At 37.5% G+C, this 15,056-nt stretch overlaps 1 protein-coding gene across 4 annotated transcripts in view; it reads left to right on the plus strand.

The window, feature by feature from the left end:
• Positions 1–15,056, plus strand: part of Rap1gds1 (Rap1 GTPase-GDP dissociation stimulator 1) — a 104,577-nt gene that overhangs the window by 75,940 nt on the left and 13,581 nt on the right. For all 4 annotated transcript variants that reach the window (XM_070022309.1, XM_070022311.1, XM_070022312.1 and 1 more), the window contains 6 exons: positions 187–315; positions 4,064–4,189; positions 11,107–11,250; positions 11,978–12,109; positions 13,425–13,559; positions 14,744–14,869. In XM_070022309.1, the coding sequence (XP_069878410.1) occupies positions 187–315; positions 4,064–4,189; positions 11,107–11,250; positions 11,978–12,109; positions 13,425–13,559; positions 14,744–14,869 (792 nt within the window). The remainder of the gene's footprint in view (positions 1–186; positions 316–4,063; positions 4,190–11,106; positions 11,251–11,977; positions 12,110–13,424; positions 13,560–14,743; positions 14,870–15,056) is intronic.

Consider the following 15,056-nt stretch of genomic DNA (forward strand, 5'->3'; position numbering starts at 1 on the left):
TTTATTTTTTTAATTTTATGGTCAAGATACTGGACTGAGGGGTTACTTTCCTTCCCTTTAATTCAAGGAGAATTGAGTTTACACTACAGAGAATAGCAGGTCTTTTCTTCTTACTAATGTTCAATTGATTTGTGATTTGATTGGATTTTCTTCCCTTGTCTTTTTTTTTTTTTTTTTTTTTTACAGATTCTCTTCAAGCACAGCTTATCAATATGGGTGTTATTCCTACCTTAGTCAAATTACTGGGCATCCACTGCCACAATGCAGCTCTTACAGAAATGTGTCTTGTTGCATTTGGAAATTTAGCAGAACTTGGTAAGTCTTCCTCATGAACTACAAATGCCATCAACTTATTAATGTACTTAGAAACACATTAATGTACTTAGAAACCAATTTTTAAGAACCTATGATCTGCCTAAATTATATTTGCTTATTTTTTAAACATTAAAGATATTTTGTGTGTCCAGGCTGGCTTTGAACCTTGATCCTCATAGCTGAGCCTCCTGAGTATCCAGGATTATAGGCGTGAGCCACTGGGTGCCCAGCAGTTTTGCCTATTTCTGTTAGGCATTGTTAGCTCTGGAAAATAGACTCTATCACTAAATCAAACATAACCCTGTGACGTCCCATCCCCTTCTGGAGTTTTAGGAGAGCACATAGAAAACCATGGCCAATGAGTTTTATCTTACCTAACCTTAAGAAACAGTTGGTACCAAATAAGGAAATGATGATATACTGTCTTTGGATAGGCTGTGCTGTATAAGAGCTTATGTAACTGCAATTGCTTGCAAAGGACCAATTTCATGCCTTTTATGGTGGGGTGTCTAAGTGTTTCCACTTCAGCAACTATGCAGAACTCCTGCTTAATTTCATGAGAAGGGAGCTAATCATTAAATTGTTGATTACCTATACTCCAGTAAACTATTTTCATCCATTTCTTCAGTGAATTAGAAAATCCTAGATCCTTATTGAACCTCACTCACCTGTACAGAGGCCCTGTGAAGTAAATGGGTCCTACTCCTTAAAATTCACCTCATGTAAATTAATAGAAATTACTAGTCTTATTAGTATGAATACATGCTTCCTTCTGGGAGGGAAAGTTATGAAGGACAGTGCAGGCATTTAACTTAATTATATAGACACACACGTTTAAGTAGTTCAATGTACAAAATACTGAGATCGCTCTTGCCAGGTACAAGCCCCTTAGGAATACAAAATATTAACATTTCTTCAAAGGTGTGTCACATTGTAAATTTGTGCATCTTCGGGCAATTATTTTTCAAGGTTTTGAGTTATGGCCTACTATTAGAAATGCATCTTAGTTAGGCATAATGGCACCTAGATATAATTCCAGAACATTATAAACTGAGGCAGGAGTTTCACAAGATCGAGGCCAGCCCGAGTGACCCAGTAAGACCCTGTCTCAAAAAACAAAATCCTATATCCCATCTCTGTATCACCAATTGTTATATAAACATACATGAAGCTAAATTGTACTCTACTCTGTACAGTACACTGATAGTTAATGCTGTATTTTTAGTAGAACACTAAATTGATATCATATGTTACTAGTGAATCACTGACATTTGAAAAATACAGCCATATATGATCTTTGTTACGTGAAATCATTTGAGAAGCAGTTTTCATAGAGGAGTTACCAGAAAATTCTTGTTATATAATCTTCCTAAAAGCAAAGTTAAATTCTCAAAGAATTTATTGTCAGGAAAAATTTAAATAATATTTCTCATTTTGACACCTGTATTCATTATGCGTGTGATATGTAGCTTATCTTTTGTGGATTTTAATAAAACATTTGGTTTATTCAGACATAAAGTAATTATGTTTTTTAATAATTACCCCATATGCCAAAAATTCTCAGTGATGATGTTTATTTTGCTGGTATTTATAAAATGTTTGTTGAGAAAGTTTAAGCATAGTTATAAATTGATGGTTTAATGTTTCCATAATGTACACCACACCAGGCTCTATTTTCTCAGCCACATTTTCACTAAACCAACCCTATGGATTTCAGAAATTGCTTCAAAAAATAGTATTTTGTTAAATCCAATCACCTTATTCTTTAGAAACAAAAACAACAAGATGTTTGCCAGCCAAATTCGAAAATAAAAATAAATATTGGCTCCATAGCTATCTAGGGCTCATGTCCATTTAGCACTGCTTTTTGAATACCGACATACTGGAATATATACTTTGATCCATGTAAACTGGTGTGGGCTCATCTTCCCAATCTATGGTGCCCTATCTTTGTTCCTGTTTTTCTACCAGACCTCTATAAATTCTTGTTCCTTGGTCCTTGACGCTTCGTTTTTTTACCCTCTTAGTTCTCCTGTCAAAGACATTGTTATTTATCCACAACATCCAACAACACTCTGTATTGATTCTTTTCTCTCTTTCTTAAAATATATTTTTTATTGTAAAGATACTGCACAGAGGAGTTACAGTTACATGAGTAAGGTAATGAATACGTTTCCTATCGAGCATTGTTACCCCTCCTTTGTTTTTCCCCTACCATCCCTTCCCTCCCCCTCTCCCCAAGTCCCCTGTTCTTTTCTCTTCATAGTCCTCTGAAAGGAAACTATTTTTCTTGCTATGCAGCCCAGGTTGGCATCATCCTCTCTGTCTTTCAGACTCCACCTCCTAAATGCTTGAAGTATAGGTATGCACCACTGTGCCTGGAAACAGTGCCACAAATACATGGAACTTAATTAAGCATATATATATTTTTTTCTTTTCCTTCCTGAAATTCTGGAACAGACTGCACATGTTAAATTGTGTCCTAATTCATTTTTAAGTTATGTGTTTGTAGCAAGCAAAACCATACACATTTTTGTTTTTAACATTTTATTTTTTTTCCTTTGAAAAATAAGTGTTTAGAAGTGTATGTGAATGGAGAAAGTAGAGGTAATATATGTAAACGTTGCTAGCAAGAAATTTGGTTCTAAAAGTGGGTGAGCTTGAATTGTAATTGAAAAACATGGTAAGGTTGAGGGTAAATATTTTTCATGAAAGAAACTAGCATGTTTAAATTTTGATTGTTAGTGGCTAGTTCTCCAGGTAAAGAATCTTTTTCTGCAAGGACCACTGGCATGTTATGTTAGCGGCTATTGATGGTTATGTTGCTATGAATTAACTCCCTAGATTTATTAATTTCTTTTTGGGGGGGGGCGGGGTCCGGTTGTGGGGCCTGAACTCTGGGCCTGGGCGCTGTCCCTCAGCTCTTCAGCTCAAGGCTAGCACTCTACCACTTGAGCCACAGCACCACTTCTGGCTTTTTTCTTTTTGCTTATGTGGTGCTGAGGAATCGAGCCCAGGGCCTCATGCATGCAAGGCAAGTACTCTACCATTGAGCTATCTTCCCAGCCCCTAGATTTATTAATTTCGAGTCCTACTTGTGGTTGCCTTGGCAAGGCTTTATAGAGTCCACAGATCAGGTGTGCCCCATCTGTAGAGAGTAAAAGAGAAAGGTTGGACATCTGGAAGACATAGGAGAGAATGAGGCAGCTATTATTTAAAAGAATTGGCTTTTATAGGGCAGCCCTGGGTTTGCAGATGTAGCTGAGTAATAGAGTACTTGGCCCTGGGTTCAATCCCTGGCACTACAAAAATAAACAAAAAAAAAATAGTAGTAAAAAAAAATACTACTCAAAACCAACATTTGAATAATACTAACATGGTGTTATTTTTATTCATCCATGTTAAATTCCATCTGCTATGAATAATTTTTCTTTGACTAACAGCCTTGAAATTATGCATTTGTAGCTTAAAAATTGCATTGTTGCTATGGTTACCTGTCTATATGTTATGCTACGGAACATTTTTTATAGCCTCAAGTATTATTGGGTTGGAAGATTTTTCTCTAAATCCTTAGATATTTTTCTTTTTTGGGGGGGTGTATTGAAAAATCAGTTTTATTCTGTATTTGAAGAATATCTTTGTTTTATAATGGACCAAAATGATCAAATACTAGAAAATACTAGAAAACAAATGTCTGGTTTTAATTGGTTTGCTTGTTCTAGGTTTTTTTTTCTTGTTTGTTTTTCAGAGTCAAGTAAAGAACAGTTTGCCAGTACAAACATTGCTGAAGAGCTGGTAAAACTCTTCAAGAAACAAATAGAACATGATAAGAGAGAAATGATTTTTGAAGTTCTTGCTCCACTTGCAGAAAATGGTGAGAAAAGAAATCTACCTTTTGATTCATTGTCATGTTGACCTTCTCAGTTTGTTTTCTAACATTAAACTACCAGTTCTTTAGCTTAAAAACCTTCTTTCTGTTATGAATGATGTGTTGTTTTATTTTGTTATCTCTAACTTCAACTCCATACCTGTATTTTCTTTGCCAAAGCTGCTTTTTCTAGGTCTTTTGATTTTAAAATCTTAGCAGACATGCTTTTGTAGCTAACATAGTCTTGTTCCAATATGAAAAAAAAAAAAAACAAAAAACAGCTGACATGCTGAACTCTACTTCTGTACCCTTGTAAGGCAAAAGGGATAAAAGTTGGAATCCTCGGCCTGCCAGCCGTAAAGATACTGGTAAATCACACCCTTCTTTGGCCAAAAACATCTTAAGGGATGTACCCTAGGAGGTGAATGAATCAAGGAACCAATTTCTTGCACATACTCAAAACAGAGAGGGTGGAACACATGAGGAGATGTGACACTATACACAAGAATCAGCACAGAGAACAGAAATAGCAACCATCTCCAGCTATTAGAATTATCAGACATTGGCTTAAAACTTTGTTTAATCTATTCAAAGGGTTAAAAATATAAGCTTAAAAATTTTAGAAGGAAGCCGGGTGCCTAGCTACTCAGGAGGCTGAGATCTGAGGATTGTGTTTCAAAGCCAGCCTGGGGAGGAAAGTCCATGAGACTCTGATCTCCAATTAACCACCAGAAAACCAGAAGTGGCGCTGTGGCTCAAGTGGTAGAGTGCTAGCCTTGATCGAAGAGCACAGGGACAGTGCCCAGACCCAGAGTTCAAGACCCATGACTGACCCCCCTCCCCTCCAAAAAAAATTAGAAGGAAACTAGGAACTATAAAAATATGATACAAGATTATTTTCAAGAAGAAATGAAAATTACTGAATCAAAACATTCAGCCAAAATTAAGGACTTAATGAAGGGTTTCATGGATTAGGTATAGTTCAATTAGAGATCTAGTAAACTACTAAAAGATAGATTGGAAAGAAATCCAACATGAAATACAAAGAATAAGAGACCCTACCAACAATTTGCTTGTGTAATTGGTACATCCAAATAAAAAGTTGTGTTCCGGTGGTTCATGTCTGTAATCCTAGTTACTTGAGAGGCTGAGATGGGAGGATCGTAGTTTACCAACAGCCCAGGCAGAAAAGCCTTTAAGACTCCATCTCAGTGGAAGTAGCTGGGCATGGTGGTATGCACCTGTTATCCTAGCTACAGTAGGAAGCCTAACATAAGTGCGTTCCAGTACAGATACAGCACGTGGCTCTGAGCACAAACCTCCAGTACCACCAAGTCAAAGAACAAGCCAGTGGCTAATTTACATAGAAGAAGCGGTATAGTAGCCATACATCATAAATGTAGGTATTTGAGAGGCTGAGATTGGAATGTCTCACTTTGAGACCAACTTGGCCAAAAAGTTCACGAGACCTCACCTCAGTCAATAAAATGCTGGACGTTGTAGTACACACCTGATACCCAGCTACACAGGAAACATGACCAGGAGGATTGCAGGACAGGCTGGCCTGGGCTAAACGTGAGACTCCTTTTAAAAAGTAAATCGAGCCGGAAGCTTGGCTTAAGTGGTACAGCACTTTGCTAGGAAGTACAAAGCTATGGGTTTAAACCCCAGTACCACGAAAAGAAGGAAAGGGAGGAGGGAGCAGAAAGAAGTGCAGTGGCTAAAGTGACAGTGCAGAATCTCACACTCAGTTCCCAGTGACATGAGGAAATAGGATCACAGTCCACGTAGGTCCAAGCCTAGAGCGAAATGCTACCTCAAAAATAACCAACAAGAGACAGGAAGCATGGCTCAAATGGTAGAATGCCTGCTTGGCAAGCCTGAAGCCCTGAGAAGAAGAAACGTGTTGTAAGTATAAGGAAAACTAACGGATTAAGAATGAAAGGATGGGGGGGGGAGGGGGAGAGCCAAGCCAGCCACAGGTGACGCATGCCTATAGTCCAAGCTACTCAGGAGGCTTAGATCTTGAGGATTTCCATTCAAAGCCAGCCCAGATAGGAAAAATCTGTGGGACTCTTATCTCCAGTTAGCCACCAAAAAGTCAAAAGTGGAGCTGTGGCTCAAATAGAGTTCTGGCCTTGAACAAAAAAGCTAAAGGACAGCAGGCACTCCCTGAGTTCAAGTCCCAGGACCGGCTGAGCATGGTCACACATAACTGTAATTCCAACACCTAGGAGAATGAGGAAGATAGAGATAGAGACTCCCAAGGCAAGCCTATACTATGTTTCAAGACTTAAATCTCAAAAAAAAAAAAAAGAATTAAAGAAGGAAAGGAAGGAAGGGAGAAAGAGAGAGAGAGAGATAAGAGAGAAAGGAAGAAAAAGAAAGAAAGAAAAAGAAAGAAAGAAAGAAAGAAAGAGAAGGAAGGAAGGAAGGAAGGAAGGAAGAAAGGAAGGAAGGAAGGAAGGAAGGAAGGAAGGAAGGAAAGGAAGGAAGGAAGGAAGGAAGGAAGGAAGGAAGGAAGGAAGGGAGAAAAATTAACATAGGCTAGGCATGGTGGCTTGTGCCTCTTTTTAGCTATTTATGGGCAGAAATCAAGAGGTGGGATTGTGGCTCATGCCCATACCAGACAAAAGTTTAGCTAGATCCAAGCTCAGCCAATTAAAAAGCTGGGCATGGTTCACCCCATCACCCCAACTATGTGGGAAGCAAAAATAGAAGGATTATGCTCTAGGCCTGACTGGGCGTAAACATGAGACCTTGTTTAAAAAATTAAGCAGAAATAATTGGGGGTGTGTCCCACTAGTGATAGAGCACTTGCCTGAGTTCAAACCCCGGTACTGCCAAATTAAAAATAAGAAATATGCATTCATATAAAGAAACACATTTCTAATGCCTCAGAGGTCAAAGGAGAATCACAGTAAAAATCAAAATTATTTCTATCTTTACACATTGTTGGGAATATGGAAAAAATACTGTCAGGAGCATTACTCATGCAGTCTTCATACTGTATTCAAAAAACATTAATTCCAGATAAGTTGTTGACCTAAATATGAAAGCTTGTCTGAAAATATAAAAGTATGTATCATTATGGCCTCAGAGCAGAGTTAGGGAACTTGTTTTCTACAAGGAATGATTATTTGGTAGAGTAGCAATTATAGAAGTGATCACGGTACGAACCAAAGTAGGAGGTAGTGATTAGAAAAATAAAGGGAGTTATGATGAGAAAGACACAAGTTGGGGAAGGGGAATCATGGATTGTTGGCAGTGAATTTTTATTGTTGAGGACAGCATTTACAAATGCTTTGAACTCAGGGCCTCAAACTTAACCAGAAAGATGCTCTATTACTTGATCCATAGCCCCAGTATGTTTAATATACATATCTAATATACATACAAATTTGTACACACACACACACACACACACACACACACGTATATATGAACACAGTAGTGATAAAGATACTGGATGGATGCTGGTGGCTCATGCCTGTAAATCCTAGCTACTCAGGAGGCTGAGATCTGAGGATCACGGTTCAAAGCCAGCCCAGGCAGGAAAGTCCAGGAGACTCTTATCTCCAGTAAACTACTCAAACAAACTGGAAGTGGTGCTGTGGATCAAATGGTAGAGTGCTCATCTTGAGCAAAAGAAGCTCAGGGACAGTGCTCAGGCCCAGAGTTCAAGCTCCAAGACTGGCAAGAGAGAGAGAGAAAGTCGTTGGACAGAATAATATGGATAAAGGTGCCTGACTTTTTCTGGAAGACTCTGCTGATCCTAATTAAGACAGTCCCAGCTTCCTAAGTTTATTTGTGATTATAGTCAACCTGTAATCAGAGAGCTCTGTATCTTGACACATTTCGTTGTCTGCATGCCTTCCATCTTATTCTTCAGGGAGAAATTTGTGGTTTTTGCTCTTTTTTAAATCTCATTTGGTGGTTCTGCAAAAATAAAAATGTGGTCATGATCTTCAGCCAGTTTTTATGCCAGAGAATTACCTGGAACTTTCCTAACACTACTTCAGAATAAGAACAGTTTTTATTTTTTATTTATTTTGTCCACCCTTAATTGTGCAGTGGATGCAATGATAATTATGAAAACTTGTCCCCGGATTATTTTTTTTGCATATCATTTGTGGGTGGGTTTTTTTTATATATGAATAGTATTTTAACATATGCTAGGATGTGTATAGTTGAAGGATTTTTGCATTTCGAAGGCTTTTTTAAAATCGTGGTTTTCAAGTCTGGTTCCTGCACATTGCTATCCCTGGCATTCTGTAACCAAGGAGACGCCCTACTTTAAGCATGGCCCAGTATGAGTGTGCCTTTGTTAAAGTATTCCAGGTAGAGCATTCTGTGTGTTTTAAGGTGTTATTTAAAGCAAAATAATGGTCTTGGTGCTAGCTAAACTTTTACACTTTAAAAATGTTTAAAAGATGCTGGGTGCCAGGGCTAGTGCCTTTAGTCCAAGCTATTCAGGAGGCTGAAATGTGAGGGTCAATATTCAAAGCCAGCCTGGACAGGAAAGTCTATGAGATGCTTATCTCTGATTAACCACCAAAAGAGCCAGAAGTGGAGCTGTGGCTCAATAGTAGAGTGCTAGCCCTGAGGGGGGGGCGGGGGAGGGAAGATAGCACCAAGGCTCTGAGTTCAAGTACAGTAAATGAATGGATCAAGAAAATGTGGTATATATACACAGTGGAATTCTGTGCCTCCATCAGAAAGAATGGCATTGCCCCATTTGTTAGGAAATGGAAAGACTTAGGAAAAATTCTATTAAGTGAAGTAAGCCAGGCCCAAAGAAACATAGGCCCCATGGTTTCCCTTATTTGCAATAACTAGTACATGTCTGAGATAAGCAGAAAAGATCAGATAAGTTGATGTTAGGTGAAATGAACCCAAGATAAGTATTCAAATGTTTTTCCTTTCGTGTGATTGTTTCTAACACATTTATAAGATGATTTCTTTGTTGCTTTGTATGTCCCTCCTCCATGGTATAACCCCTGTTTTCACTGTATTTGAGGTTGGTATAATTTGTGGAGGGGAAGGGCAAAAACAAATTGTTTAAATAGGGATACAGGTGGACCCATTGCAACAATGAGATGTACAAGTCGTTATGTTGAAAAACTAACTTTACAACTTTGGTGGGGGGTGGGGGATGATGGGAAGGAGAAACAAAGGATTAAAAGAATGTACTCATTATCTTGCCCATGTAATTGTAACCCCTCTATACGGTATTTTCACAATAAAAAAAGGTAGCACCAAGGCTCTAAGTTCAAGTACAAGGACCAGCACGTGCACACACATGCACATGCGCGCGCGCGCAAACACACACACACACACACACACACACATGATGATTAAAAGAGAAAGTCATCAGTATAGGTATTTTAAAGGTTTTCTCCCTGTCAAAAATTTTTTTATTCTTCTAATTTCTCCCAAATTGTTGTATATGAGTTATATACACAGCATTAAGGAAAACAACAACTAAAATAAAATCAGACTAAAAAATTAGATTTAAAAATTTATTTTCAGCAAATATATTTCAAGGTCAGTTGATTGGTATTTACCTTACAGAATATCAAGTATATCTAAGTTATTTAGATAGGCCAGTTTAGGTTAAAACATAAAGGTTAAAGGTGTATCTCTGCTCAAGGCATTTGATGTGGAATGAAGTTTACTATAAAAATTACTTTTTTAATTTTTTTTTTTTTGGGTCCGGTCGTGGGGCCTGAACTCTGGGCCTGGGCGCTGTCCCTCAGCTCTTCAGCTCAAGGCTAGCGCTCTACCACTATGAGCCACAGTGCCACTTCCGGCTTTTTTCTTTTTGCTTATGTGGTGCTGAGGAATCGAACCCAGGGCCTCGAGCATGCAAGGCAAGCGCTCTACCACTGAGCCACCTTCCCAGCCCAAAATTACTTTTTTTAAATGTAATTAGGATGTAAATTTTTAAATATTTTGTTGGTTAATCATTAGCTTTAAAGTTTTTTCCTTACAACTTTTATGATAAACATTTTAAAACATATTAAAGAGGGCTGGGATGTAGCTCAGTGGCAAAGCGCTTGCCTAGCAAGTGCAACGTCCTGGGTTCGATCCCCAGTACCAAAAAAGAAAAGACAAAAAAAAAAAAAAAACATATTAAAGAAAATCATAGCCTGTGAGCCAGCTTGTACCTACACTCGAGATGGCTATCAATTACTGGAAACTTGAGATCTTTTAAATTATATAACTTTTGAAGTTATGTAAATTTCACTGGAGAATAGATATCTGTACAAATATAAAATCTCAATATTCTTATGGTACAGATTAGTGTTTATTAATAGCTCTTTACTTTTCAGTTGCTTTGTTGGTTTTTTTTTTTTGTGGGGGTGGGGGGGGTCCGGTTGTGAGGCCTGAACTCTGGGCCTGGGCGCTGTCCCTCAGCTCTTCAGCTCAAGGCTCTACCACTTGAGCCACAGCACCACTTCCAGCTTTTTTCTTTTTTGCCTATGTGGTGCTGAGGACTCAAACCCAGGGCCTCAGGCATGCAAGGCAAGCGCTCTACCACTGAGCCACCCTCCCAGCCCCAGTGCTTTGTATTCAAGACCCCTAGTGAAGGAATTTTAACTTTATAATGTATGTATGTTGTAAGCATATATATGTAGCATTGTGCAACTTTTAAAAGTAATCATATCTAGAGTAAGAATGATATTCGCAGTCTTTACATGCTCAGAGACATTTTCAAAGGGATAATTCCAAATGGAAAAAAAAATGCAATTAGTTTTTGTGTCTTTTTAACTGCAGTGGCCACATTGGAAGACTCAAATATTTGAAGGTGTTTGATTTGAATCACATCTTCCTGATTTCTTAAAATTCTTTGTAATGATCACTTACAGAGCTCCTGTTTTACCTAGGATTTTAGTGATTTTGTTCACATTATTTTTCAGATGCTATTAAACTTCAGCTGGTAGAAGCAGGGCTAGTAGAATGCCTGCTAGAGATCGTTCAACAGAAGGTGGATAGTGACAAAGAAGATGACATTGCTGAGCTTAAAACAGCTTCAGATCTAATGGTTTTATTACTGCTTGGAGGTGAGTCAGATGTTTTATGTGTATTGTGTTTTCTGTAGATACCATACTAGGCATTTCATCATTTTCTTACTAGCTGTTGATGTGATGATTTTGAAATCATACATATATCATGAAATCATAAATATATCATGAAAGGAATTACAGATGATGAATTTTAAAAAGAGAAGTTTTTACTATCCTCCAGTATTTGCAAGTGCTGTCATAAAGATATGCCACCAAAGCCAGGCACTGGTGGCTCACGCCTGTACTCCTAGCTACTCAGGAGGCTGAGATCTGAGGATCACGGTTCAAAGCCAGCCCAGGCAAGGAAAGTCCGTGAGACTCTTATCTCCAATAAACCACTAGGAAACCGGAAGTGGTGCAGTGGCTCAAGCGGTAGAGCGCTTGCCTTGAGCTGAAGAGCTGAGGGATAGCACCCAAGCCCAGAGTTCAAGCCCCACGACCAACCAAAAAAACAACAACAAAAAACAGAAAAGATATGCCACCAAATATGTAAAAGCTAGATGGCTACTTGGAAGCTTGTACTAAGTTTTCTAAACAAGTTTTCTAAACTCTGCCATCTAATTACCACTAAAGGCTTAGTACAAGAGAATCATTACTTTTCTCATGATGAATGTAGTAGTTTGTGAGGTGTATAGTTTCCCAGTGGGTTATTCACTTAGAATCATGGATTTGTTCCTCCTAATTTTATTTATCTTGTTTAGCTCTCTGTCTGATTTACTTCCAGATGAATCCATGCAGAAACTGTTTGAAGGGGGAAAAGGCAATGTATTCCAAAGAGTGCTTTCTTGGATTCCATCAAATAACCACCAGTTACAGCTTGCTGGAGCATTGGCAATTGCAAATTTTGCCAGAAATGGTAAATGTATTAATTCCACATTTTAAAATCAATGTTCTACATTTTTAGAATTTTTAGAAATGTTTCTGTGCTGTGTTCTTAGTTTTCCAGAAATCTCAAATGCTTAGGACTTTGTTATCAAACTTCATATTTTATATAGTTCAACTAAATACTGATAGTTTAAAAATCATGAGTAATGATCATGAAGAGCTTCTCTTGAACACCTGGCTTTTCAGAGATTAGTAAACTTGGATCCATTCTAAGTATGCATCTTTACTTGGCATTTAATTTGCTTTGCAGGCTCTCTACTTAGAGCTTTATATTAGAACAGCCACAGCCATTCCAATACCCGTCTCATACGGGGACACGCGATAAAAGGTTTTTTCCTAATAAGCTTGGCCTTAGCATTCCTGCACTGGTGGCCACTAATTTATACTCTTATACCCAATAAAACTTACGTAGAATGATCCTCTAGTTTAATGTAGAATATTTTACTTAGCTTAATCATATTTTAGAAGCTCCCATCCTCTGTTTATAAAATCTGGCTATCCACTCCAGAAATCTCTTACTGAGTCTAAGAAAATACAGATTGTCTTCTTTCAATACAGGTTATTGATTTTACTCCATAGTACAGATTAAATACCCCTATCTTAAAATGCTTGGGACCAGAAGTATTTCATATTTTGGCTTCCTTTCAGATTTGGAAATACTTCTGTGTACGTAATTAGATGTGTTAGTGACAGGACCCAAGTCTAAACATGAAATTTGTTATTTTCTTTATACCTTATTCACATAGACTGACAGTAATTTTGTATACCAAATGAACCTGCATTTTGAACATGGTCGATCATATACTCACAGCATCTTGTCAGTATCTAAAACTTTTGGATTTTGGAGCATTTTATATTTTTGATTTTTTTGGATTTAGGCTACTCAGATAATTATTGAAGATAAATGTGGAATAAATAGTAGTTCATATAATCTTTCTGCTCTGTAAATGTTGACTTGCTCTGTAAAATATGACTTGACTTCAGTTATAGTATCAGCATAACTTAAACATCCTTCACTAGAAGTAAAACTTGCTGGTAAACATTTTGAAAATAGAGTTTCTACTTGCTTTTTTTATATATGTAATCAAGACTCTTTAATTTTTTTTTAATCTATTTCCAGAATGTTTATAATCAGACTTCTCACTCAGGAAACAGAGATGTCTAACTCTGGTGAAATAAAGAGTTTGGATTCATTTTATTTGGAATATTTGTTTTCCCTAATGTAAATGGGTAGACATCAATTCATAGACAATTTAATAGAGGAAGAAAATTGCTTTTTTTTCCAGATGGAAATTGTATTCACATGGTAGAAAATGGAATTGTAGAAAGACTTATGGATTTACTGGACAGACATGTAGAAAATGGAAATGTAACTGTACAGCATGCAGCTCTTAGTGCCCTGAGAAACCTGGCCATCCCAGGTAAGGGAAAGAGTTGAGGCAATAATGCAGAAAATAAAACACATCATATGGGAAGGCACTTACTGTGTGGGACTTGTGGACCTCCTCTGACAATGAAAAGAAAAAATAATCATTCACATTTTCTTTCGGTCGTGGGGCTTGAACTCTGGGCCTGGGTGCTATCCCTGTGCTCTTCAGCTCAAGGTGAGCGCTCTACCGCTTGAGCCACAGCGCCACTTCCCGTTTTCTAGTAGTTTATTGGCGATAAGAGTATCACGGACTTTCCTGCCCAGGCTGGCTTTGAACCGCAATCCTCAGATCTCAGCCTCCTGAGTGGCTAGGATCATAGGCGTGAGCCACCGGCGCCTGGCACATTTTCTTACTAATATGTTAAGTAAGTTTTCTGAGACAATATAAAAGTAATCTTTACTTTGTGTGTGTGTGTGGGGGGGTGGTCTTGGAGCTTGAACTCTGGGCCTGGGCGCTGTCTCTCAGCTCTTCAGCTCAAGGCTAGCGCTTTACCACTTGAGCCACAGCGCCACTTCCAGTAATCTTTAGTTTTAAGACCAATATTCTATTACCTTTTGTGAACTCTTTTTAAGCTTTTTTAAGCCTCTTCAGGTGAAATAAGAAATGACATCAATTAATAAAATCTCCCTTTAAAAATGGTGATCTAATGAGTTTTTCTGTTTGTTTGCTTTTTTCTCCTATAAGCAGACATACCATTTTTAATAGTATTAATGTGTCTTTATATTAAAGGATTTGAGCCTTGAGATCATATTATTCCAGTAAGTGATACTAATGATGGTTAAAACTATTCTTTCTTTTTGAAACTACATTTCTGATAAAGTGAAATACTGTCGTAATAAAGGTCCAGGTTATATACATTTCATTTGTTTTGTATAACTTACTGTTTATGAATGTCTGTAACATTTAACAAGTTAAGGAGGTGATAAGAGAAACATTAAAGTTTCAGAGTTCTGCTTTTTGTAAATAAGATGTAAACATTTTCAGATTTTTCCTTTATAAATTACATAAGTAAATGTCATGTACCTATGGTTATACATACACACACATACAAAAATCTCATTCTTAAAATAATATTCTAAGTAAAATATTCTAATAAATGTATCATAGGGCCTTAACGCAATAATATATATTGAGTGTTTATCAAGAATGCTAACACCATTTTTCTTTTTTTCTAGTTGTTAATAAAGCAAAAATGTTATCAGCTGGGGTCACAGGTGCAGTTTTGAAATTTCTTAAATCTGAAATGCCTCCAGTTCAGTTCAAACTTTTGGGGACTTTAAGAATGTTGATAGACGCACAAGGTAAAAGAAATGCTTTCAAAGTTGCACTTTGGCTATGGTGTTCTTCATGTACCCCTACTTTAAAAAGAACTAACAAAAAAGCCACACAAACACACACACAAAAGCACTTTAAACATTCAGAATTATATAAAAGTAAATGTCAAATAAATGTTTAAAAGACAAGCTTATTTGTTCAGTTCTCCTGCTT

This window comes from Dipodomys merriami, unplaced genomic scaffold (assembly GCF_024711535.1).
Source record: "Dipodomys merriami isolate MVZ:Mamm:240054 unplaced genomic scaffold, mDipMer1.0.p SCAF_15, whole genome shotgun sequence".
Classification (NCBI taxonomy): Eukaryota; Metazoa; Chordata; class Mammalia; order Rodentia; family Heteromyidae; genus Dipodomys; species Dipodomys merriami.